General features: G+C 42.6%; 1 protein-coding gene across 1 annotated transcript in view; it reads left to right on the top strand.

The window, feature by feature from the left end:
* CACUL1 (CDK2 associated cullin domain 1) overlaps positions 1 to 26,626 on the top strand; it is an 80,380-nt gene that overhangs the window by 36,062 nt on the left and 17,692 nt on the right. Inside the window, exons 5-6 of the mRNA XM_054984184.1 lie at positions 8,605 to 8,707; positions 22,379 to 22,468. Coding sequence (XP_054840159.1) covers positions 8,605 to 8,707; positions 22,379 to 22,468 — 193 coding nt within the window. The remainder of the gene's footprint in view (positions 1 to 8,604; positions 8,708 to 22,378; positions 22,469 to 26,626) is intronic.

Raw genomic sequence — 26,626 nt, 5'->3', positions numbered from 1 at the left:
AGTCTCTGGTGTAACTTTAAACAGCAACGCAGGAAACTGACACAGTTCATGGCAGGCCTCAGAACAGGGGAGGGGGGCTCCTTGGCAACAATTGTACCTGATCCAAGTAGATGGACTTAGAGGTTAGGTTACAAATTTGTGGTGGGGAAAGCATATGGCAGTTGCATAACTAGAATAATTTAGGGGTCTAATGATATTATCTGATATTACACATGCCTTTCCTTGTAGATGTTTAGAAGTACCATTTGGTGCAGAATATTGTTACCTTCCTCCTGTCCAATTTGTCCAGGAGAAAAAATATTATTGATGCTGGCCCATTTTCTCTGGTTTCATGTTCCTTTCTGTGCCAGTGTCAGGTTCTACTCTTGTGTGTCTTAATTCCATTTAACAACCTAGGTTGGGATATCTTGAGGAATCAAGAGAGTCAGTATGGTGTAGTGGATAGAATGTGAGACTTGGAGCTGAGAAAGCTAGGTTCAAATCCCTACTCATTCACTGCTTGCCAGTCACTTTCTGCCAGCCTAACCTACCTCACAGGGTTGTTGTAGGAAAAAAATGGGGCAGGAGAAAACTGTATATGCTGCCCTGAGCTTATTGATAGAAGGGCTATAGAAAAATGGGGTGCCTGTTAGTATATCTGCTTTCTCAGTCTGAGAGTTCATAATATGAAACCCTGCTCAAGGCCCTGCTATTTATTTATTTAGAAAATTTCTATGCTGCCTCTTTAGAGTCCTGCTCGAGGTGGCTACCAATTAAAATGACAGTACAAAAAAAATAGCCAACGTCAACTTGGAGACTCCAGGCGGTGCAGAACATTGCAGCTTGTTTACTTCCAGGAGCTAGTCGGAGCATACATATCACTCCCATTCTGCAGACACTCCATTGGCTTTGTATCAGTTACTGGGCTCAATTCAGGGTCATGATTGTCACATTCAAATTCCTTCATGACTTTGTCCTCTCATATTTGTGCAACCACCTGTCCCCCATGTTCCGCTTTGGCAGCTTCACTCATCAGATCAGGGCCTTCTGCAAATACCATCCTGCAGTTTGGTATAATCAACAGCTGCTAGTATATGCGCCTTCTCTGTGGTATCCCCCACTTTATGGAATGGCCTACTGAGGGGGTTAGTAAAGCTCCCATTCTCCTGGCTTTCTGCAAACTATACAAAATTGAATTATTCAGGAGGGCTTTCTATTCATATTATAGGGCTGTGTCATAAGAAATAGATCCAAGAGATACCTTGGTAAGGGTCTATACTATGACATTGGGTACTGTCTGCTGAGGAAGGTGTGCTCCTACTGGGTAGTTTCCACATTGGTAAAGCCGTCCTGTTACTTAGCTACTCTCTGTTTCAGAAAAGTTTCATCTCTATATTTGGCTTCATGCTTGTTTTTAAGTTTTCTGCTATCATACCCCAGTGTATCTCTTCATTGAATATCCTGACTGTTGATCATATTGTATTTTCCTCAGTGAATGTTCTAGCTGTTGATTATATAATATTGTGTTCTCTTGTACTGAGTAATATACCTTGAGTCTCAGTGAGAAAAGCAGACTGTAAAGAAATATCCTGAGAGGTTCCCAAGGAACTGAAGGATACATTTTAAAAGATCTGTCTAGTTCATGGCAGACACTTCCTTGAGTCTCTGTCCAGCTGTCAGCTACAGCTGTGGCCTCAAATGTTGTAGCCCAATGCAATGTATGGTTTAAGTGCTGAGAAGCTGATGTCACCTCATACAAGACTGGCAATGGTTTCTTCGTAGAGAACAAGCTTTTTGGAGAATGCTTGGAGAGGCACCTGGTGGCAGCCAAAGACAAAAAGAAAGTTCTCCCAAGTAGGCAAAATAAAGGGGAAAATCCTCCAACAGACCTTTTGAGTCAGTGAATCTATGTTTGGACAACAATCCTATAAGAACTTTATGAGCAAATGGCAGCAGTCCAGAAATGGTGCCACGTTTCAATAAGAACTCCAGTTCCTCTAAATCGGCAGGAAAGAAACAAGCATCTACATGATGCCAGTGCAGCCAGCCTTGGGACTGGAGACTGGCTTCAGCGATTTGCCCAAATTTGGGGAAACCCTATTTCAGATCTCTGGGTGCTGGAAATGATATCAGAAGGTTAAATCCCAGAATTTCTGAACACCCCAAGAGTTTGGTATGCTCAGGTCCTTAGAAACAAATGCAACACAAAACATCAAGCCCTGTTGCAAGTAATGAACACCTGCTCAACATAGGCATGATCAAACCAGTTCCAGAAAGTTCTGGAAAGAACTGAGCGCTTACTCAGCCTTCTTTCTTATTCCAAAAAAAGAGTGGCATTTGGAGGATCATACCTGATCTAAAGAGGCTGAATTTAAGGATAAAAAAATAGTTCTGGATGGAAACTTTCAGGTCTATCATAGCAGTAGTCAGGAAGGAAGACTGTCTAGCCTTTGTGGATGTGTCAGAGACTTACCTCCATATCCCCATGAACACAGCAAACAGGTGTTTCCTTTGATTTGACTACGTGGGACGGCACTTACCTTTTGGCATCTTGTCCTAAAAAACAGTTCCTAAAAATAGTAAAAAGAGGACATTCCACTGTTTTATGAGGAAAAGTGTCAGTTTTACCCTGACCACAAGAACAAAGGCATTCTGAATATGGAATATGATAAAATCTGCCATTCAGTACTGCCATTCAATACTTCAGAGGGGTTAGCATTCAATTGAGCTAGGGGAAATACCTGAGCATAATGGAAAGCTGTTAAATTTCTCAAGTAGGTTGCTAAGGACCATGGGGCTAAGATACCAAAAAATTGGGTTGAGCCTGTATCACCATGTTATTGTAATCAAGGTCGATAAAATGACACTTAACAGTAAATAGGTTCTCTGCCTTACTCAGCACAAGAATGTCTTCAGTTGTGAGTCTCCGGTGTCATAACGTGGCATCAACACTATTCATCCATGCAGAATAGTAAACATCTTGTTTAAGAAAAAACAGCAAACCTTCCATTTCTGTGGTGAAGATGGTCTTAGTTCTTAACTTAAAAGCATTGAGCCATGCTCTAGGTTTTACTGACTTTTGGCCTAATTCAGCTCTGAGAGACATTTGAGTCACATTGAGGAATGCCTATTACCCTTTGTATAAATTGGCAAAGGGGGTGATCAAAAGATTCTGTGATCACTGAGATCCAAATAGCAACACCATAGTGTAGCTGTGGGATTATTTTTGACTTAAACTCCTGAACTGCACATGAAATATATCTCCCCCTCCCTCCGTAAAAAAAGAAGATATCACACCAACCGTAGGCTTCATCTTAGTACAAACTTATGCTGGGGGAGCCAAGACAAGTTTGAGGAGAAAACAATTCCCAAATAACAAAACCTCTCACCTTGCTTGATATCAGAATTTGCTGCATTACCTTTGGAAAGACCTAAATTGCTATTTTTGGAGAAAACCAAGATCTTAGATTTGTTGTAATTTATTTGCAAGTCCCCATCTAGGCAATAATTTGAAAAACATTTCAATAATCTCTTCAGGCCAATCTTCGTTTGGGATATAAGGACTGAATCATCAGCAGAGAGCAACAGTGGTAATTCCTTTGATACCAGTCTCGGGGCATGAGACTCTGGAAATGGAAGGTGCAGCATCATAACATTTAGATTTAAGTTGAAAAGAAGAGGGTCAAGTAAACAGCCTTCCCCAACCCTTGGCCTTTTGATCCATTAGCCCTTTAGATGTACCGGTTAAGGACCTGCTTTACTTCTTTCAGAATGGACTTGATAAAAGACAGAGCTCTAAAAGTGAAAAAAGCAAGTGTTGGCAATATCAGCAGTTGGTGGAGTTCACAGGAGACATCTCATTTCACCACACCCTCATATAAGGGATTTTTAAGGGTGATATCTCTCACTAGTTCCCTGACTGTACACAGGTTTCCCACTTGGAATTTGAACATGGTCCTTCCCACATTGATTAAGTAGCCATTTGAAACTTTGGCCTCACCTGTCCTCTCAAAGGACTAATTCTTGAAATTGCGTTCTTAGTGGTCATTACATCAGCAAGGAAAATCTCTTGAGTTAAAAGGTTTATTGATCAACAGATAACTGTATATCTTTCATGAAGATAGAGTGGTTTTGTGTACCAACCCTACTTTTATCCCTGAGATAAACTTTCTCTTTCACAAATCAGAGGAAATAGTGCTGCCCTTCTTTTTTCCCAAGCAGGTCCACAGACAGGAGAGAGAATGGCACTGTCTAGATGTCAAGCCCTTAGCTTCTATTTATCTAGGACTGAGGCATTCCATAAGTCAGAAGCAATGTTTGTTTCCTTTCATAGATCCTGGTTGGGAACCAAAGTATCTACATCTATTCTGGATCAGTAGATAGCGGCTGCTTCCGCACACGTTGGATAATCCACTTTCAATACTCTTTAGTGAACATTTGAAACTGATTTTCCATGTGTGGTACAAAAAATCCACTTCAAAGGGATTGCGAAAGTGGATTGAAAGTGGATTATTCAATGTGTGTGGAAATGGCCTAAAGGTTGTCTCTTTGGCTTACAGAGCTCAGAGTAGAGAGCCACCGGAGGGACTGAAAGCTTACTCAGGAGGTTGGCTACTTCTACAGTTTACCACTGGACCACTGGAAGTGATTCGTAAGGTAGCCACTTGGAAATCAGCCCACACTTTTACACACCACTATTGTGTAGACAAGTTGTCCTTGGACACTGGCTTTGGGAGGAAGGTCCTCCAGCAGATAGTGGCCGGTCAATAGTGGGATGGTCCTGCCCTAAACTGCATGGCTTTGCTATGTCCCAGCAGTCTATAATGAAGCACCCTTACAATCATCGGAAAATAGAAAATTTTATTCACTTACCATGAATTCCCCTTCTTGGTGGTTCTGGTATGCTGCAGTCACCCTTCCCTAGCCAAAGGTAGTGGATTACTGAAATGTAAACACACTCTGAGTGGTTTCCTTCAGAGGGAATGCACACTTGCTGCAAGCCTAGACAGTTTGAGTACAGGTGTATGTCTCTTTCGCTTCCTTAGTCTCATTCTGAATATTAGTTATGAAATTTGTATTTCTCAGATACTTCGTTCTGGGGCAGTTACAAATGGTTGCTTATATGAGATAGTTTGTTAGGGGTTTAAGCAGATCCTTCGGGGAAACAGAGGAGCCTTTCCTACTGGAATCAGAGAAAAGCTCATGATGCTGCCTGCATCCAGGAGGAGGCGCTTCTCCCAGCAGCCTAGACTAGGGGTGTGCCAAAAAAAAAGTATTATTCGGACCTGAGTATCTGTAATATCCTCAACATTTTTGAGCCTGTGGACACCTTTGGAATTCTGACACAGCATGATGGGCATAGGACGTGGAACAAGCCACAAAATAATTGTTGCAGCTTACTTTCTGTCACACAGTGAAGATCTTTGTGCAGTGGTGGCAGCTGCTGCCAAAGCAACATTCTAAAAAAATCTGCACATCAGATCTCCAATGGCCAATCAAAAGCCTGGCTGCACAAAAGCCCTACCTGGCCCCACCCACCTGGGCCCCAGGAAATGTATCGGCAGGTGGCATGGTGTCCATGGGTACCATATTCGGGACCCCGGTAATACCCTAGAGTGCCATTTGTAGAAGATGATTGATTATAATTTTGAGGAGTTATGGTGGTATGCTACAGTTTCTCCATTTTGTTCCCTACCCTAACAGTCTTCTTGCTGGCCAGGACTGAACATTTATTCTGTTTTATTAATCATCTTATTACTATGTCCTTGTTTTGTGCACTCAGGAATGGGTTGTTTTTCTGTGTTAAACTTGCTTTATCCATATGGGATTAGTTTTTTTTTTTCCAAAGACTAAAGTTTTATTCCACCACCATATGTTTTCATGGACTAGGGCTCACGTCTCCTGATGCAATGAGTGGTACCTCACAGCAAACATTATATATGCACACTTTGTTAGTCTTTACAACTCCTGTTCATTTTTGGGAACTGTCGTTAAGCAATGTATTATTAGTCCAATGTACATCAAGTAGAATTGCCACTGAAACCAATGGCATTTACAATGCAATCCTGCACAGTTACTCCAGCCTAAGCCAATAGGTTGGAATAACTCTGTACAGGATTGTACTACCACATTCACATAATGGCCCCAATTTAGAGGAATAGCTCCAGAGGAGTTAGCCGTGTTAGTCTGTAGTAGCAAAATAGAAAAGAGTCCAGTAGCACCTCCAAGAATAACCAACCCCACTTCAGCACAAGCCCTCGAGAACCACAGCTCTCCTCGCCAGACGCACGGAGGGCAAGAAGAAACTGGTCAGACACATTTATTCTGTTTTATTAATCATCTTATTACTATGTCCTTGTTTTGTGCACTCAGGAATGGGTTGTTTTTCTGTGTTAAACTTGCTTTACCCATATGGGATTAGAAAGGAAGATGGCACTACTGTCTATATTGGGCACTTACCACTTCCAATCAGTTGGCCTGGGAGAGGCTTTGTCACAACTTTGGGTAGGGCAGTTTGGGCATTGGTCATGGATCCTTCTGAGAGGAGACAGGGCCTGCGAGCTCAGATTCCCCAGCAAAGGGAATGAGGCATGGCAGGTGCATGCCCAGCTCGAGGGCTGTCAGGGCATCTTCACTCCCAGGTGGCAGGGGTTCCACATAGAGGTGTCCACCCATGTGGTATCCCAATATTTATCATCCTGTGGTTCCTCCCCTGCAGCATGTGGCCTGAGGGGGCATGGTGGGTCATTGGCTGGCAGGCGGGTTAGCCGATGTTTGGATCTTTTCCCTATGTGTTGCCAATGCTCCACAAACTCTGTACCAGTAAAGTTGTGGCCTCCTTTAACTCCAGCTAAGATTGTTCCATGTGTTTTGTTGCCTTGCCCTCACCTCCCCCCCTTGTCATTGGGCCCACAACCCTTCCTCCGTTACTTCCCAGGCAACTTGGACAAACTGCTTATACATTTTCTCTTGTATCTCTGCAATGAAAACCAAGATTTTCTTAAAAATGAAAGTTGAAAATTCAGAGTGGGGTAAAGCATATTTCTGGAAAGACGTTGCCTCACATATCAGTGTGATTTACATTTTCTAATCCTTTGGTCTACTTATGGCTATAAGTATCTCTGTGTGAGAAGGAGCTGGAATCATGTAGGCATGTGATTAGGTTGACAGAAAGGCAGGTAGTGTGATATTGCTTCCTAAGGGAAGGGAGGGCTCTAGGAAGAAGACATTGAATCTGGCCATCCAGTTCTAATAGAGGGGAAAGGGCTGTCTCATGTGTTCTGTTGCTTCAAGTACGTGTGGAAGGATTTTGACAGTAAGTTGTGAGGAAATGAGCCACAGTACAGGAGGGAAGAGGGACTGCACATGAAGCTGTATATAAAGAGGATCTTTGTGCAGGGCTGGATTGATGGGGGGGTTAGGGGGGTAGTCTGCCCCCAGTGCTGCCAAAGAGGGGGTGCTGAGGGCAGCTACCAGCCGCCAGGAGCATGCAGGCGGCAGCGCGGGTGGCTGGGAGGCCACCCGCACCATTCGCCTGCCCCGCAGGACAAGGGGTGGCCAGCTTGCTGCGCGCCCCCTGTCCTGTGGGGCAGGCAAATGGCACGGGCGGCTTCCCAGCCACCTGCGCTGCCTCCGCCAACTCTGGTCGGGGCAGCCAGTGAGCCGGGCGGGCGGCACAATCCTCCTTGCGTGATGACGTCACGGAAGTGGTGTCATCACGCAGCGCCGGGATTGCGCGCACGAGGAGCCAGACTTGGGTTGCCCTGGGCACTGCCAACCCTAGATTCGGCCCTGTCTTTGTGCTAATGTTCGTGAAGGTTTAAGGGAAAGGTATTTTCTGCAATTTTTCTGTGGCACCATTGAATAAGGGTAAAAGAAGAAACAGCTGCCTCTTTTGGTACAACGAGAAGAACTGTTTTGGACTGTTGTTTTTTTTATAATGGAGCTTAGTCTGAAAATGTGTGATGGAAGAATTAATGAAATGTGCAGAATGCATTACTCTCATTCCTCAGATGTGGTGGGGTATGTTCACATAGAGAATGATCTGTTGTGTAGGTCTGTCATTTAGCTAAAAGAAATATGTGCATTGGGGGTGGGGGCTATGCCTTCTTCTTTGCCCTTCCTTGCCACATGCTTTTACTTGTTAAACTTTTCTTCCCAGCACAGCTCTGATAGTAAAAGGGAACTGTACTTGGGGGTGGGTGGGGGACTTCTTCACAACCAGAGTAAGGTGGAGAAAGAAGTAGATCTGTTCCCTCCTTTTATGTGAGAATATAGACAATACATAAATGCATGGTGTCACTGTTGTATCTACTGGTGTCATGGTGTCACTGTTCTGTAACTCTAGCTTATTCTTATGTATCTAGGGTTAGGGTGCGCAATTTTCAGTCAGATTTAAGTTCCAACGTCTTTCTCTTAGGAAACTAGCTACTTTCCTTCAACTTCCTTTTATTCTCTAGCTGTGTTTACTGTATGGTTCATACGTGTTTATACAGTGTAAGAATGTGTCTTTTTCCTGGGGAGGGGTAGGGAGATGTGAACTATGCTGCTTCTGTGAGAGTGTTTACAGGTCTCTGTGCTACTGTTATTCCAAAACATGCATACATCTTTTCCTTTGCTTTTCAGAATAAGTTTTACATAGAAACCAAGCTGAATCGTGACTTAAGAAATGACCTTATAAAACTGTTTACGGAACATGTTGCAGAAAAGCACATTTACAGCCTGATGCGTAAGTTAAAATGCTTGACTTTACTTTTTCCAAAATACTAGAGTAATATAATTCCTTCATGTTGTGGTGTTAACAACGTTTTGAAGTGTATAAATGGAAAAGCAGAACTGATAGAATGAATGGTACTAGCACCATTCAGATATCATTTCAAAGGTCCTTAATTCAAAATTGGATTTAAAGGTCAGATGATGGGGGCTTGTGATTTTTGCTATGTTGGGTAAACTGAAATGAAACTGAATATGTATTCATATACATCTGAAAAGGAGATACAATGCACATACCCGTAGTGGGAAAGTTACTTTGCTTCAGTGGAGGCAACTGGCATCCCTCACCGAGTTCACAACATATTTGGTTTGTCATTGCTTGCTATCATTGGTCTAGTCTAGCATTTGGATTTCTTTGTGAAAACTAACTTTGTACAGCTTTCAAAGCTTCCCTATTCCAAAGACTCATGGGAAGTAATGTTCTTTTTAGAGTTACTTACAAAGCTTTATTTAAAAATACAAACTAATACCTATGCACCCTCCTTACCCTTGTAACTATAGATTGGTTCTAATGGTGACCTTAGTGAAAATGTGGTGAGAACCAAAAGTTTGTAACTTTCACTAGGTCTCTGATACGGTCACCTGGAAATAAGAACTTAAATATTAAATAGTTTTTTTATTAGGTGAGTACATATTACAAATAACATTTTTATTTAAAACCTAAATATCAATTTTCCCCCACCCTTTCCCTCCCCCCTTTTTCTCAGACTTCCAACAGCTTTCCAACCCTTATCTTATTCTATTCCTTACTTATCTATTCCATTTATGTGTTATTATCTCATATTTCCCTAATAAAGTAAATTATATCCATTAAATTCATATCTATTCAAAACTTATACTTAACAATAATTAAAACTTCACTTTAAATGGTAAAAATCCCTATCTCCAATATTTTCCCCAATTAATAACTATCAAATTGCCATAATTTCCCCTTCAGATCCCATTTTTTCTCCAAATACTCCTTCAGTCTTCCCCAGTCCTTAAAAAATTCTTCAGAGTTCTGGTCTCTCAGCCTTCTTGTCATCTTATCCATTTCTGCCATGTACAGCAACTTTCTTGTACATATTCTCTTTCAATGTCCTTATGTATCTCAGTCTAGGTTAAAATGAATTCTACTTTAATAAATGGACTATGCTTCCTCTAGCGAAACTAGAGCAAAAGGTTCAATATTTCTTAGAAGATTCTGATCCTAAACATTCTTATTTTGTTGATTGATTTCGAGAGGCTACAGAGAAGTGTCAAAGGGAGGTGTTTTAGATGTGGGCTTTTGTTTTACTGTTCAAAACTTTGGTCTAAGAACAGTGGGGTGAAAAAAAAGCTTGGCCTGACAGTTCCTGATAGTTTCCTTATGATGCTGATAGAAGGATGACACAGACTGCCTTGCAGTCTTCCCTCTGGTCCTGCTGGTCCACAGATCTTCTAGCCTCTTCCTAGACTATATGTTTGTTCTCCTCTCTTGTCTTTGTTGGCAAATCTTCCTTGCCTTCAGTCTCTCCAGCTCTTAGTTATCCCTGTTATCCAGCTCTTATAAAACCTTGCCTGGTAGCTCTCTTCACTAGTCTTCTCCCCCCTCCCCCCCCACCCCCCGAAGATCTTCCACTTTCCAACTACCTTCACCTCTCTGCCTGTCTCTCTCGACTGCCTCTTATATACCCACTCAGGATGGTTCTGGGTAATCAGCTGCTGGCACTTGTCAGGCCTTGTTCTGATTGGTTCTGGAATTTTGGGCTTTAGAATCTCTTTCTCATTATTGAAAACCTGTTCTGAACTTGAAAGCCCTTGGTCAAAATACCGCAGCTTGATTATTATGAGGAGCTAGGCATAGCAGACATACTACTCCCATTCTGCAGTCACTACATTGGCTGCCCATCAGTTAACAGTCTCGGTTCAAGGTTTTGACTATCACATGCAAAGCCCTTCATGGTCTTGGTCCCTCATATCTATGGAACCACCTCTCTCCCTATGTTCCACCACAGCAGCTCTGCTCATCTGAACAGGGTCTTCTGTAGATGCCACCCTGAAAAGGGGCAAAATGAACAGCTGCCTATATATGTGCCTTCTCTGTAGCGGTGCTGTCTGAAGAGGTCAGGAAAGCACCAACTGTCCTGGCTTTCCACAAACTGTGCAAAACCAAATTATTCAGGAGGGTTTTCTTACATAGGTAAGAGGGCTGTTCTGTAAGGAAATGGTTTGAGTAGATGCTTTGATAAAGGAAAAGGGTCCATACTGCTACAGTGCACCATCTGTTACCGTCATTAATTATATCATGTCAAATTGCCTATATTTTGTTCAACATTGTTTCAGCCCTGTATAAGATTTCTGTTCATTTTCAAATTTCTGCTGTCTGTTCCCTATTGTAGTGTTTATTGAATGGCCCAGCTGTTGATTTTATTGAATTACACAGTGTAATCTGCCTTGGCTCTCAGTGAGAAAGGCAGACTGTACATAACATGAATAAATAAACAAGTAAGTTCCTAGTGACCCTTTAAGTTCCCCTTAGCAAGTCACGTGGTTTACCAACTTGACAGTACATTGTAATGTGAAACTTCTATACATAAATAAACAAGATAACAATTAACATCACATTCTGAAATTATATTTCCAACAATATTTGTTGTTCTTGTTAGGTAACTTGTTTTCCCACAACCTCCTTGTGAAGGAGAGTATTTTTTTACCTCATGCGTTAGAGTATTATATAAGAAAGTTGAGACTAAATTAAAAAGTGGTGTTTCATTCATGCAAAAACATTCTCGTATTTTTGTACAAACACAGGCAGGAGAATTGCTGTGGAACCTTCCCATCATAGTTCATTGTGTAAACTGTTGCACAAGTATTTGCAGAACAGCTCTAGCAGCTGTTTTTATTCCACTGACAGGTCTTTGGATCCAACCCTAAGGGTTACCTAGGTATACACAAGTTCACAGGGTACTGGTTTGTGAGTGAATCTTTGTAGGATGGGAGTTCCAAAACAATTAAGAAAACTCCTCCTCCCTCCCCGAATGTTTTGTGTCCAACATCAAAAAACCACTCTCAACTGGCAGTAAAGATCCTGGAGAGGTGTAGGAGAAGAGGAAGTATTTTAAAGACATACAGGACAGAAATTATCTAACATTTCATAGGTCAAAATAAACTTTTCAAGCTGTGCCTTGTCTATAGGGTGATGCACAGTAACAACAGATAAGGAAAGACTTGTTGAGGGGGTTGGAAAAATGTGGGTCGTCTTTAGTAGTAAAACTTCGTCTTGCCATAGCTCCCATTTTTCTTTATAGAGTTTTCCTGTAAATGTCCTTGGTCCTCTTATAGTAAAGAGTCCAGTAGCATCTATAAGACTAACCAACTTATTTGTAGCATAAGCTTTCGAGAACCACAGCTTTCTTCATCAGAGCATTGGCAGTGTCACCTCAAGCTCTTCCTGAGAACACCCCTGCGGTAGTAAAATTAGAATGCTGTAATGTTGAATTTAGCTTCTATTGAAATAGATTGCTTTCTAACTAGACTGCATAGTGGAAATTTCATTTAGACATTTTCATGAAGCTGTGTTGCCAATTTTCACAGTGATTTCTAGCTGTAAAGCTGTACCTGCAACACATTTACTTTGAAGCATACAACAAAATAGGATATTGCTGAGCCAATCTAATGTTCAGGGGAAAAATGTGTGACTCACCTCTATATAGCTTCAGTATTTAATTGAAAACTGACATTTGAGGAGAAAGTTAGAGATAGGGCCCCTTGGTGGTATGATGGCTTTCTGCATAATAGTTGAAAAGCAGTATTTTACTCACCAGGAGGTATGTAGATTGTGTTTTATCTAAATATGTAGCTCCCAGGAAGGAAAACTGATTTCTACTGTGGCATCAAGCTGTGCTAGGTCTCACAAAGAAATATAAAAGACTCACCATAAGGTCCAAAACACCATGATCTTAAACCATTACAGGTTAGTTTTAGCAAGGCAGACTCAAGCTACTAACATGAATTAGCAACATTTTTGAGGCATTTCCAGTTTTAACGGTCATAACAATGACCGTTAACATCAAGAAAAGTACTTATGTATTCAATGCAATTGAAAAACTTACTAAATTAATTCCAAGATTTGGCTTTCTCTTTTAGAAAAAATATATGTGCATGTTGTGTGTGTGCGTGCATGCATGTGTATATAAATAGTAATGGGTATTTGAAGTATATATACTGTGAAGAAAGTGGCTAGAGATCTCTGTCTTCATAACACTAGAATTTAAGGTCACCCAATAAATATAGAGAGAACATAGGTCTTTGCCCAGCACATAACTAACTGATTGAATTCACTTCCACAAAATGTGGTAAAGCCACTTGCTTTGTTGGCTTTATAAAGGCTTTGAAAAATTCATGGAGGTTAAGTCTGTGAACAGCTGTTAGCAATCATAGCTGAATTAATTCTTCAAATTCAGAGACAGTATACCCCTGAATACTCCCTGCTTGTGGTTTTCTGAGAAGCATATAATTAGCCAGTGTGGGAAACAGGGTGTTGGAATAAATTATTCCTGAAGGGCTCTTAAGTTTTGCTTGATTCAAGAGGTTATAACATTCTCTTCTCCACTAGCCACATTCTTTGTGTAATGTCATTTCAATATACTCATGTTATCTAATACTGATTTTTAAAGGCTTAAAATGTTTTCTTACTATCCTGAAAAATTGGTGACAATCTTCAAGTTCCCACTATTGCCACAGCTGAAAAACAGGAACTGTTTGAAAGAGCCAATATAGTATTAAAATGTCTAATTAACGCACAGTAACTTTTAAGATCTATTTGTTAAATATTTATCCCAACCTTCCTCAGTGGAGTTAACAGGTATATGATTCTTCCCCCCATCTAATCAGCCCTAGGATAGGATAAGAGAGCATAATCAGGGCTGGTGCCTCCATTGAGGCAAGCCCGGCGACCGCCTCCAGCGCTGAGGCGCCGGAGGGGGCACTGGGGGCAGTGCCGTGCGCCGCGAAGCTAGCAGCAGCAGCAGTGCGCAAGCGACTGACTGGGAGGGGTGGGAAACTTCCCACACACCGCCCCGGCTGCCTGCCACACCTGGCCCGCAGCTGCTGCTGCCACTGCCAACACACACCCCCGGCCAGGAGCAGCAACTGTGGGCCAGGCGTGGCAGGTATCCGGGGCGGCACACAGAGCAATGGAGCACGAGGGCTGGGAGGACGCACGTGTATCTCCTCAGCCACCCGCCGTGCCTGGCTGGGCTGGCAGCCTCCCAGCCCTCCTGCCCCGCAGTCCGGGTGCATGCACATGCATGTGCGGGGCCAGGAGCAGTCCTGAAGCTGCCCCCCCCTGGCCTCAGGCACCAGAAACCCTGGTGCCGGACCTGAGCGTATGGCCCTACATAGCCAGAGTGTTGTATCTCCATTATCCTAGGCTGACACTGTAACCACTGTGCAGCTCCGAACCCCACCCATGTAAAAGAGTGGTCCATGTCCTTATACTATGTCATAAGAAGGATGCAGAAGAGTCCAAAATGGCTATCTGCCAAAAGTGGTTGCTTGTTTAGCAAAGCCTGTACTATCACTGTGGTATCACTGCAGCTAACCAGTAAAGATAAGCACATCCCTCACTGTGCTGAAAGTTAATGTATGTGACCTGCATGAATTTTCTTACCTCTTCTGTTTTGTGGAAATACTAATGTCTCTCTTCCTGTACCTGATTGTGAAGCTGTCATTATAAAAGGGTCATGTAATCATAAGTAACTTTGAGAAGCACTAAAAGGATAAACATAAGGAGTTGAAAACTCTTAGGCTGTGACCGCAAAAGTCACATGCAGTGATTTACAAAGCACCTTATCTCTTTCTCTCCTCTCCACTGCAGTCTGCTTCTCAGTGTTGGGGAGCTTCTGGAGAAACACTTGATGTAGTGTGTTCAGAGTGCCAGTCCATTCCACTTTATGTAGTGACTTCAGGGTGCCATTCCATTCCACTTGCATTTTGGGAAACCTTTTTGATATGCCTGCTCATCAACAGAGTATGCAGAAGTCAACACACTTTTTAATCATCATCATCAACAACAACAACAACATTCAATTTATATACCACCCTTCAGAACAACTTAATTGCCACACTCAGAGCGGTTTACAAAGCGTGTTGTTATCCTCACGACAGTCACCCTGTAAGGTGGGCGGGGCTGATAGAGCTCTGAGTAGCTGTAACTGACCCAAGGTCACCCAGCAGGCTTCAAGAATTTTCAAATATTCTCAGCATTGAAGATGGAGCAATAAATTGCTGGACTGTATGGTACCAAAACATGTCTTAATGGTTTGCCTTGGGAGAAAAAGGAGAGGGAAAGTGATTGTTTGATAGTAGAAATCTTGAATCTTCTAGTATATGGAATTTGTTATTACCTGGACGTGGAAAAGAAGACATGTATTTTGAGAGAGCTCAGAAAAATAAACATAGCTGAGGCCTAGGCTGCTAATGAACAAGAGTTTTTAACCACCTTTACAGCACAATCCTGAGGCTGGCTGTGCCGCTGGTGCCTGTATACCTCTGGCACCACTTGTCTAGTCCCTGAGCACATTCGTAGGAGAACTATGTTGACAGCTGAGCCCAGAAAGTTGTGGCGAGGAGTGCATGGCCCACTGTTCCTCTGAAAACCCTGCCAGCATCCCCCAATGGCTGTGCCACCCACAGGACAAGTGTAGGAATGACAAGCAAAGGCACGCCAATGTGTGGGCCACAATCCCTGCTGCTCATTGACAACTCCTTTCCCCCACCCTGTCAGAGAGCAGGCAACTGGGGACCACATGCCCTCATGGACATGCACAGGTGGGGGAGCTGCCCAGCCAAGCATTAGATGGGGCGTGCAGCCCCCCACGGAGATGCATCCTATGGCCATGCAGCAACTGCCCCACCGTAGAGGAGGTGCCCATGGCCAGAAGCAGCAGTGGCAGCTCTATCATCACAGCTGCTGCTGGCAACCAGATGATTGATGCCCCTGGCAGGAAAACGCTGCTTGCCTGCATTTGGCTTTTCTGCGCCCATGGCTGTTTGGAGTTCTGATTCTGTGGGGGAGACAGTCGAGAGGTTGCACGCCTGCCATTGCAGGTGCCCAGCCAAAGGGGGCTGAGTGGGGCTCTGGCATGGGCTGCTTGGGGCCCTCCCTCTGAAACGTCTGTGTTGGGTGTGGCTTCCTGGGTGACTGCCTCTGTGGCAGACATGGGCTGTGCGAGTTTATGCAAAGGTCGCTCCTCCCCAGCAAGCCTCAACCACAGAGGCCAATGTTTGGATGGAGGTGTCAGACTGTGGAATCCCTGTTATCTAGAGTTTGTCTCCCCCTTCTGCAAGAAATACAAATTCTTGATTTCAAAAGGTTTATTGCAAGACTAGGCTCTGATACAAGTATCCATATTCCAAGGCCTGGAAAGGATCTTGGCTGAACACAGTCATTGTCGAGAATGAGGAAAGAAAGCATAACATTTGATACATCAAATCCCAGCCTCCCCCCATCTTCCATAGCGATGAGAACTTTGCTGTGGGAAGGCTTGTCCCGTCAAGGTCTCTGGCTGTAGACACAGATAAGAGTATACTCTGCCATGGAAAGCGTGGTCAAAATAACACCTGGACCTAGAGGGAGAGAAAGGCTAACAAGTACAGTATGCAACATGGCGTAACTCTGGCTAAGGAATCACAAAACATATAAGATCCTGACAGGGGGCGGATAAGGGGAAAGGGAAGGCCGGTGTGAATTAGCAAGCCAGGCAGCTGCCTCATCAGCTCCTTCTTACCTGTTGGTGCGCCCTTGCTCTTCCCTCAGGAGATGGGTGACCTGCAAGGGAACTTGACTGGTAGTTGTTAGTCATACATTCTGGATGAGGTTCTCCTCCCACATGTGAGTTCGAGGTGCACTCTGAATTTTGCTAAGTTCCCCCTGCGCACTCTTGCCCCACTACTGTGAACACCTTTTCCTGCCTCATGTTCTAAGTCCCTGGGGCAGGAGGCTCTTGGGCAGAGCCTCTAGCCGCCTGGGCTCATGAGTGCTCTAGCCAGAGATTATGTTGTTAGCAGTCATACCCCTTCTCCCGCTGAAGGGTAGTTTATGGATATAAAATCATAAACTCTCTTCCTCATATAGCATAAGGACAAGGCAGTGCCAGGCCTGAAATAAAACAAAATGGATGTCAGCAAGATAAGAGCCTGAAAATTTTCTTTAGAAGGGAGTCAGAGTAGCTGACTGACTAATAGCTCCCTCCGTGCCCCAGAGAGATGCATAACTTAGGACAAATGAGGCTCCCAGGAAACTCTTGACTCATCTTGCCAACGCCCAGCCTCACTTCCCCCTCACCCGTGGACCCTAATTAAGTACCATCTAATGCTATTTAGCAAGGCTAGTATATTTTCCCATCCGGCACTTAAAGGATCATCAAGCACCATGAACACCTATAGTCTACCTCAAGAAAACCCATTAAGCCTCTCCCAAACTTATTATCTACCTCCGGAAAATCCATTAAAGTATTTGTTTTTGGGGTGAAGATGGCAGCTTGCCCTAGGGAGCACTTTGCCCTGTATCTGGACTCCGTAGCCATCATTGAGTATGTGTGTGTCTTAGGATCAGAACACATGCCCCGAAATCCATTTGGGCCCTTTCTCTATGAAACGCTGATCATTTTGCTATTGCAAAATGACATCTGTCTTCAAGACTGGTAACTATAGCCTTCCTTGAAATTGCTTTCTCCCCTTTCCTCCCTGATTTCCTCTTAGTCGCTTATGTGTGCTGTGTGTGTTTATATGTTTGCCCTTTTAATAAAACCTTTCTGGTTGAACATTTGGCTGTTTATTTTGAGAGTTCTCTTAAGGGAAAAATCCCTGTAAACATTGGTGGAGAATCCCAGTTACCCCCTCTCGCCTTGTCTCCTTTAAGCTAATTTCCCCCAACTAATTAGCAGACTGCCTATTCGGGTAACAATGTAGGCTGCCCAAGTAGCTGATTGCACATGGGAAAGGGGGCTCAGCTGCTATAGAGGTGCAAGTGGATTGGTCCCTGCAATAGTCGGCATCCTATGCTCCAGTGGAGCTGGCACAGGGTGGGTGATCTACTTTTACCACACAATGGGTACCTATGGGCTATGCCATCATTTTTTGTGGTGTAACTTTCCACCATGCTGAGGGTGTTCCCATGCCTGAAACAGCTTAGGGAGCCTAGCTCGCACCACACACCCCACCTCCTGGCACAGGGACTTGTGCCCTGATTACTCATGGGCCCAGCTGCCATAGCTGGGCACTGGTGGGGGACCCTGGCAGAGCAGCACTGGGCTGCAGTGCCATCGTAGTGGGGGGAGGTTATGATGGCGTATGTCCCAGATACACCAGTGTAACTTATAGTTGGCTTTCAGGGCACTTTCGGTTTCCCCTCAGGATTGCGCTGTTAGTGTGCTTTGAGAGATGCATTGCCTCCCACGATAGGTGAGCATTATTTTGTTGCCTTTTAATATTGCATGTCACATCAATAGATCTAATTCTCAATATGGCCAAATCTGTGGATACATAAGTCCAGAGATTGGAGCTATGAACAGACAACACAGATCTTTATGCAAACTTGGAAAACGTCTCAGGTTTGCAGAAAAATCTGAAACATAAAAAAGGTTAACCTTCTCATCATGTAGCTTTAAGAAACAAATGCCCTCAGTGAGTATTTCCAGCCCTCAAGGCTTGGTTTCTGTCAGTAAAAGACAGGGAGCTAGGGCTCTTTCCAAGGCTTTTTGGCCTTTGAGGGAGGGCTCATCAGTGCCATGTCCCACAGCAACCACAGGTTGCCACCTGACTTGTATGACTTACCCAGGTCCAGCTGCTGGCTACTGTTCAACCACATCAACCCTATGAAAGATGGTGTGGTTATAGTGGTTATAGTTTCAAACTAGAATCTGGGAGACCCTGATTGAAAACTCCATTCTGCTGCAGAAGCTTACTGAGTGCCCTTGGGCCATTTACACATTTTCAGCCTAACTTAACTAACAGGATTCTGAGGGTAAAATGGAGGGAAAGAGAATGATCCTTGTCCTTTTAGTTGATGATTCTGGGGACTGAACCTGAGACCTTCTGCATGCAAAGCAGATGCTCCACCACTGAGCCACAGCTTCTCCCTAGGTCACAAAAACAAGTTTTCAGCCTCAGAACAGGGTCTCCATTAGGAACAGTGTGAGAAGGATTGTTAACCACATAATGCAGAGACTAATCAGAACAAGACCTGACAGGTGTCTGCTGTTAATTGAGTAGAACCTCCCTGAGTAAGCATCTAAGGAGGAGAAAAGAGCTTCCAGGAGAGGCAGCAAAGAGGTGGCTTGAAAGCACTAGTTCTATAGAAATAAATGAGAAAAATTGGATGCCAAGATCTTCCAAGGGCTATGTAAGTAAGAAGCTGAAACCAAGGAAGATTCCCTGTCAATAGGAATCCATGAAGCCAGTGTGGTGTAGCAGTTAAGAGTGTTGATCTAGGATCTGAGAGACTGAGTTGGCTATGAAAGGTGGCCAACCTTAGCCTAAGTTACCTTACAGGGTTGTGAGAAGACAGAGGAGAGGAGAATGATGTAAGATGCTTTGGGTCTTCATTAGGGAGAAAGGTGGGAAATAAAAGAAACAAATAAAATCAAGGAATGAACAAGAGAAGGAGCACAGATAACGGAGAAGGTCTGTAACTAAACCTATTTAAGGCAATGGGTAAATCACATTAGCAGGACCAGATGAAAGAAAAGGCAATTTGAGTCAATCATCCTTGAAAATTTGCAAGGCCAATCTGAATGTCACTCTTCACTCATCACTTAACAGGTGAAGTACTGGTTGAAGTTGAGGTACAGGGAAGTTTGGATATTAGTAGGTAGTGACAGGTAGAGCCTCATCTTAATATGAGTCCTTTACAGAGGGTGGTAGTCATGTAAATTGATTTGCAGATTTTTCTTCCCAAATAAATAAGTTTTATTTCTAGGAGACCTGACCAATGAACTAGGATTATTGGATTGTCACAGGGCTAAGACCCCTCCCCACACACACTGCTGTCCATTGGTATAAGTGGTTGACTGCATACCTGCATATCTTTTTAGGTAAATGAAATGCCATTCTCAGGGCCAAGCTACACATGACGAATGACACTTGAATGGCAAGTGGATTGAGTGGAGGGCAAGTGAACAGGGAGAAATACACTTGCTGTTCAAGTGTCATTCGTCATGTGTAGCTTGGCCCTCAGAAGTGTTGGACATGGCTAGTTGCCTCCTTTGGGGTATCTACAAGCGCTTTCACATACATTGCTGAGCTACCTTACTCTGAATATGTCAGTATTACGCCTTGCTTTTCTCCGTACTCCAATGTCATATCCTTGACTCTGCCTTTTGTACTTGTTCTTACTCTCTGAACTCCTTTCCCAGTGGCAAAAGGTGATTTAGATTGCTAAATGGTAGCTTTTTTTTGTTTTACTCACGTTGAAAATAGTAATTGGTGCATGTGTGGTTTTACTACCCGGGATTATATATTTTGAGAGAGTTACTGATCAAGTAATGGATTTTTTCTTTGAATAGTCATTTTATATAGCTATGTCAGTTGATACGTAATCTGAAGACATCTTAATGGCCTTGTAGCACCCATTATTATTCTATATATTCTGTTATTGACAGCTGATCTATACTTCATGTTTCTGATGTTTTTGAAGGTTTTTCATGTAATTGCTTTCATTCTGCCATGGATTGCTGTTGTTTTTTAAAATCTGGTTTTATAATACTTTAATTTTATATTGTCAGCCACTTTGTTACTTTTATGACAAAAAAGTGGGAAACAAATCTAAGTAAACATATATGGAAGACCTCTGGATTTATTCTCAATAAATTCATGGTATTAAGATTTGAAAGTACATCCATGGATTACCAGTAGATATTAAATTTACATGGTGTGGGTAAATTACCTCAAAACTGGCTGTTCAGAATGCCACCTCTGCTCATTATTAGTTTAATCATACCAACAATGACATGAAATTCACCAGAGGGAGAAACATGGAAAAGTAAAAAAATAATAGGTGGGTATTAAACACTCTGCCTTTAGCCTTTTCTACTCTTGTGACATAGAATTAATTCCATATGAAAAAACAAAGTTTGGTAATTGAATCATGTTAATAAGGTAAAGCTTATTTTTGGCTTGGATATATCTCAGCATATGGGTATAGCCTCAAAAAAGCTTACGTTTATCTGATTACTGGTTTATATAAAATCAGTCATTTGAAAAAAATAGTCTCATTAATGCTAGACACAACTTGGTTATTTCCCTTCCCATTTAGATTAACACTGAATTATTTGATACAGATTTCTGATATCATACTGTAGTTTATGAATTCTGCAAATCACGAGAGCTGATAGGACTGCTATGTTAATATTGTTTCCTTCTAGAGAAGCATGGATAGCTGTCTTGGACTGGACAATGAGTAGCCTGAGGGATTCCTGAAAATAAGTTGCATCAGTTCAGTTTTACTTCTATTATGTCTTCAGTCTTTGACCATATTTTCAGAATTTTTTTAATTAATATATATAAATTAATCATTTGGTGCAGCAAATCCCAATGGTTCCATTCTAGAAGAGTGCTGAAATGTGCATCTTTGGGAAAATTGCTTTAATCTGGCACTGAATCAAAACTAATCTGACAGGTTTGGTCAAGATGTCTCCAACACAGCAGTATACCTGCTTTGGTACACCTGAAAATTTGGCAGAGTTTATTTTGCATCTTCGTCACAAGATATGCACATTCTGTGCTAGACAGATTAGGCCTTGGAGGCCCTCTGTGGATTAATAAATCATGTTGTGATGCTCCTAACTTTTGATGCTATGGTTAATGTTGTCACACACATCAACTACTATCTTAAGACCAGGGAGAAGCTTGCTAGATTGACAGCTTTTCATTACTTGTCTCCCTTGACCATGGAAGCCGTCTTTCCATCACTGCCTGTACATTCCCTCCACTTTCTCTCTTACCTGATCCATTCGCTGTTCTCCACCTTAAATGAGTGACAAGTTTATCCTTCCCAGTGTAGGTTTGCTAAAGAATTCCTTGTCCTCTTGTACTCATGGCAACAGAAGTTTTTGTTCATAGATGGATAGCAAGTAAGTGTTCACATGGAAGAGAAATGAAGCTGGCTGTAGTAGTGTGACAAGAATCCATGGTTTTTGCTCCCTGCCCCCCCCCAATCATGTATTATGATAAGTATTACTGCAGGCTGTAAATAGTATTGATGAATCTACAGGGGGGAGCAATCAGTGTTATGTAATGCATTGCAATTATTTTAGATTGACATTAGTTCTGTGCTTTTGAATGGAGAACAATATGCAAGTAAGCTAATTGGGCACCATAATCAGTTGAAAATTGCAGACAAGTGGAAAACCGCATCTCTGCTTTGAGCGAAAAGTATCCCAAGCGAGCAGTGCCAGTATTCAGGAAGGCAGCGTTATCTCCAAAAATAAGTTGAAGGTTTTAAACGTTTCTAAGCAGCGTCTATATTGATTTATTTTCAAGAAAGGATCATGTGGCAGGCTACTATTTTGCATGAAGTAATCCATGCTGTGAGGCATCAAGTACCTTACAAATAAATAATTGGTATAAAATTTAATTTGTAAATTGGTTTCTCTTCTCATTTCAGCTTTACTTCTAGAAGCTCAGTCCACACCTTTTTGGATAAGCCCTTCCACTATGGCAAACATTGTGAAAGGATTGTATATGCTTAGGCCAGGTAACTTGTTCTTTCTTGAATAATCTATAACTTCATTTTGTGATATGTTCTGCAAACCAGATTTTTTATTTGTATCAGTTCCTCTTCAGTGTATAGCATATGTCAGTGGATTGTTGTAGCAAGACTCTTTGCAAATCTTTCAACTAATTCTTGTTGTTTTCTAAAGATGTATTTGACTAATGCTGGTGTTGCTGATCTTAACATCAGACTGCTGGGCATTTGTTCTGGATTAGGTTTGGTAGGAGTTTAGTAAGCCTTATGCCTGGATGCGGTCACAGTAATTTCTGATAGCATGAGCAATAAATATTGGGCTGAGTCAGAATTGTTATTTGCTTGCACTGGTTTTAGGCAAGGCATGATTTAGAGTGCAAAATTACACAATTGTGATCTCATTCTTCCTTACAAACTCCCATGTGAGAACTATTACCTTTCCCCTCTTTTTGTATTACTGAAGAACTACAGGTGAGATTGATGCCTAAGTCCAGCTGATAACCAGTGGCTGACATATTAAGTCTTCCAAGCTCAGCTGTGTCTTCCACTCTCTCTGGTGTTATAAATATGAAATAAAATTGGTTGTATGCTATAGTCACCTGTTGATTGTGAAAGAGTGGCAATAGAAAAAAATGAACATTATTGTGGGATGTTGTTTATTGTTACACCTACACATGCATCATAATATGACCCCAGTGTCTATTAATGTTTTGGTGAAGTTGTCAAGTCAAAAACTGGGTATGCAATTAGCAGCACAATATTTTTGTTAATGCAAATATGGCACTTTTTAATATGAAATACTCCACAGCAATCATCTTGCTTAGCCTGTTAATAGTACTGTGAGATGAACTACAGTTCCATTTTTATAGACGGAGCCAAGTTCTATGGGGAAGTGATAAGTCTAAACCCAATGTACAATTCAGTAAGTAACAGGGTTGTACTTACCTGTAACTGTTGTTCATCGAGTTGTCTTCTGTGCAAGCACACATGGGAACTACACAGGTGCAGGCCAGCTGCGGACATTCTAAAGCTTCTAAAGGCATGAGATGCTCGCCTAGCCTTTTGCAAACTTTCCCCCAAGGCTTGGCTATAAAAGGTGGAGCGAGTGGCTGAAGAACCTTCTCTCATCGTCTTGCATAGTGTCAGCATCATAAGAGGGAGAGGGAGAATGCATACAGGAGGGCGCCCAACCAAGAGATCTGAAAGGCATCCCTGAGAGAGGCCTTTCTTGCCCATGAACAATTTTGAGCACATCTCCTTTTGAGGTCTGTGGCAAAGAGATCTGTGGTAGGATACTCCCACATTACAAACATAGGATGAAGTCCATGTGGCGAGACCATTCGTAATTCTGGGATTTAGACTGACTTAGGGCATCTGCAAGAACATCATCCTTGCCTACTATGTGTATGGTAAAGAGAGAGGGGTTCGATGCTGGATAGCCCATTTCTGTATCAGTGAGGATTCCCAGGAGAGGGCCAGAGAAGCCGTGCCCCCCCCCCCATGTTAAAGCAATGCATGGCAGTTGTATTGTTAGTCCATATTTGAACATTTTTTCCTTCTAGCAGGCTAAACAGAGCCTTCAGAGCTTACCTTATTGTCCTGAGCTCGAGGAGGTTGATGTGCACGGACAGTTCTTGAGGGGACTATCCTCCCTTTATCTGGCTGGTTCCATAACAAACTCCCCATTCTGACAGAGAGGTATCTATGTAGATCAAGAAGTTTACTGGGGAAGGGCCGAAGGGAATCCCCAGTAATAGGTTCTATATATTGTTCCATCATTTCAGAGACCCGCGGATGAGCCTTGGAACCGAGAACTACTTGTACAGGTTCTTTTGGAACACTCTGACGAACCAGTTCTGCAGGATACGAAGCTTCAGCCTAGCGAACTGTTAGAGTCAGAGAGGCCATAAAACCTAGCAGTCTTTGAATTTGTTTTGCACTTTGGTTCCGGTACGAAAGGACCTTTTTTAGAGAAATGTCTCTATCCTTTCCAGGGTAGGGAATGGCTAGGGAAGTGTAAGACTGCCCCCACAAATATCACTTTTTGATGGGAAACCAGGGATGACTTATCCATATTGACCTTCAGGCTCCACCGGTGAAGAACAGTAAGAACCAGAGACATGCTGGAACAGGGACTCTCTGGTCTGGCTCACTAGAAGCCAATAGTTGAGATAAGGAAAAATGGTACACCCTTTTCCTCTGAGGCGTTTCGCTACTATTGCCATGACTTTCGTAAAGATATGATGGGCAGAGGAAAGACCAAAAATAAGAATCTTGTATTGGTATTTTTCGGGGTCACGTTGAAAGTAAAGGAACTTCTGTAGTGAACGTTTATTGAAACATGAAAATGTGTCTTTTAAATCAACAGTAACAAACCAAACTTGACTTTGTAATGGGTAAAACCTCTTTCAAAGACAAAATTTGAAACCATCTGAAAACTATAAACTCGTTTAGGAAACAAAGGTCTAAGATGGGGTGGGAGCCACCTGACTTTTTGTTCACAATAAAACATCCCATTGGCACAACTAGATAGGACCAGTTCTATGACCTGTTTCTGCAGATATGACCACACTTCCTCTAAAAGTAAGGTGGGTAGAGATGGAGGGTTGGACAGAGGACGAATATTGGGCGGAGTTGTCTTGAACTCCAGGCAGAAGCGTTTGTTGATTATGGACAACACCCAAGCCTCTTGGGTGATAAACTCCCATGCCTGTAGAGGAAATAAGCAGTTGACTGACATGGCAGAAGACAGCTTGATGTCAAAAGCCCTGTTTATTGGACCCAGACTGATCCCTTGGAGATCAAGAGCTATCCTTTGATTTAGCTTGGAAGTATCTCCTCTGAGGTTGAACAGAGGCTGAAGAAGAGGGTTGTTGAGAGTCTCTCGGCAATGTTTGCATCAGTCAGGGATGGAACCAATTGTATTTGTTATTAAAAGGCTCATACACCCTTAGGGGGAATCTTTGCCTAAAGGGATTTGGGTAGAGGGATTTAATACCCAATGACCTTGCTGTCATCTTACCATCTTTAATCTTTTTGAGTGCCTCGTCCATGGTAGACAAAAATAGTTCTGTCCCTTCAAAAGGGAAGTCTTCTACCCTCATCCTATGATGAGGAGCTAATGTTGTGGTTCTGAGCTATGCATATCTGCATATTTCAATTGTGGAAGCCCCAGCTCTTGAACAGCAATCTCCAATATGTCTGGCCATATTAATTTATTTGGAGAGCCTTAAAGCTTCTCTTTACAGAATTTTTGCAAGCCTTTATTTATCATCTGGAATTAGGCTTAAGTATGGGCCTATCTTTTCCCTTAAGAAAAGCTGATAGCAAGCCATGATAGCCTCATAATTACCGATTCTAAAGGTTAAGGTTGCAAAAGCATAAACTTTTCTGCCCAGTATATCTAATTTCCTGCCCTTCTAATCGATCAGAGCCAAGTGGCCTGTGGTTTTCTGGAGGCCCTTACCTTGGAGGGTCTCAGTAACGATAAAACTGAAGAGTATGAGTAAACAGAAAACCTGATTCTTCCTGTTTCATCTTATAAATATTGTCCAGTTTCTTAGACATTGCCAGAGTAGAGCGTGTTCTGGACCATTTGTCTTTCGTCACATCTAGCATGCCTTGCATGATTGGAAATTCCACTTATCTGGCTGCTTCTGAGTGCAGGATCTTGAAGACCAGATCTGATGAGGTCAGAGCAGAGCAAGTCACCTCAGTGTCCAAGGATCTTGCCATCTGGACTAACTAAACAGATCCTCGCTTGGGGACAAAGTAGAATCCTCAGTAAAGAATTCTGGTGGAGATGCTTCTGATGCAAGATTGGAACCAACATTGGAGTCATCATCAGACTGTGTAATGTGGTTTAATGTCAGTTCCAGGACTGCATTCAGGAACTGTGACTGGAACTGATGCAGGTTTCACTTCTAGGTTCCACCCAAACTGTGACATAAGAGTCTTCCTCATGGAGAAAGTAATGAGGAGTCAGGTACATGCCTGGCAAAACTTCAAACCCATAAGCATAGTAATGATATGGGGAGACATAAGGAGAGTAATGAAATAGATAGTGTCTATGATGAGGAGCCAGTTCCAAGCGATTGTCATTCTCAGATGGGTTGAAGAAGCTCTTCTGTCTTTCCACAGGCCATATTGATGATGGCAGCAATGGAG

The sequence above is a fragment of the Eublepharis macularius genome, chromosome 6 (assembly GCF_028583425.1).
Source record: "Eublepharis macularius isolate TG4126 chromosome 6, MPM_Emac_v1.0, whole genome shotgun sequence".
Classification (NCBI taxonomy): Eukaryota; Metazoa; Chordata; class Lepidosauria; order Squamata; family Eublepharidae; genus Eublepharis; species Eublepharis macularius.
The sequence above is the reverse complement of the archived record's forward strand: the minus strand, read 5'-3'. Positions and strand labels throughout refer to the sequence as shown.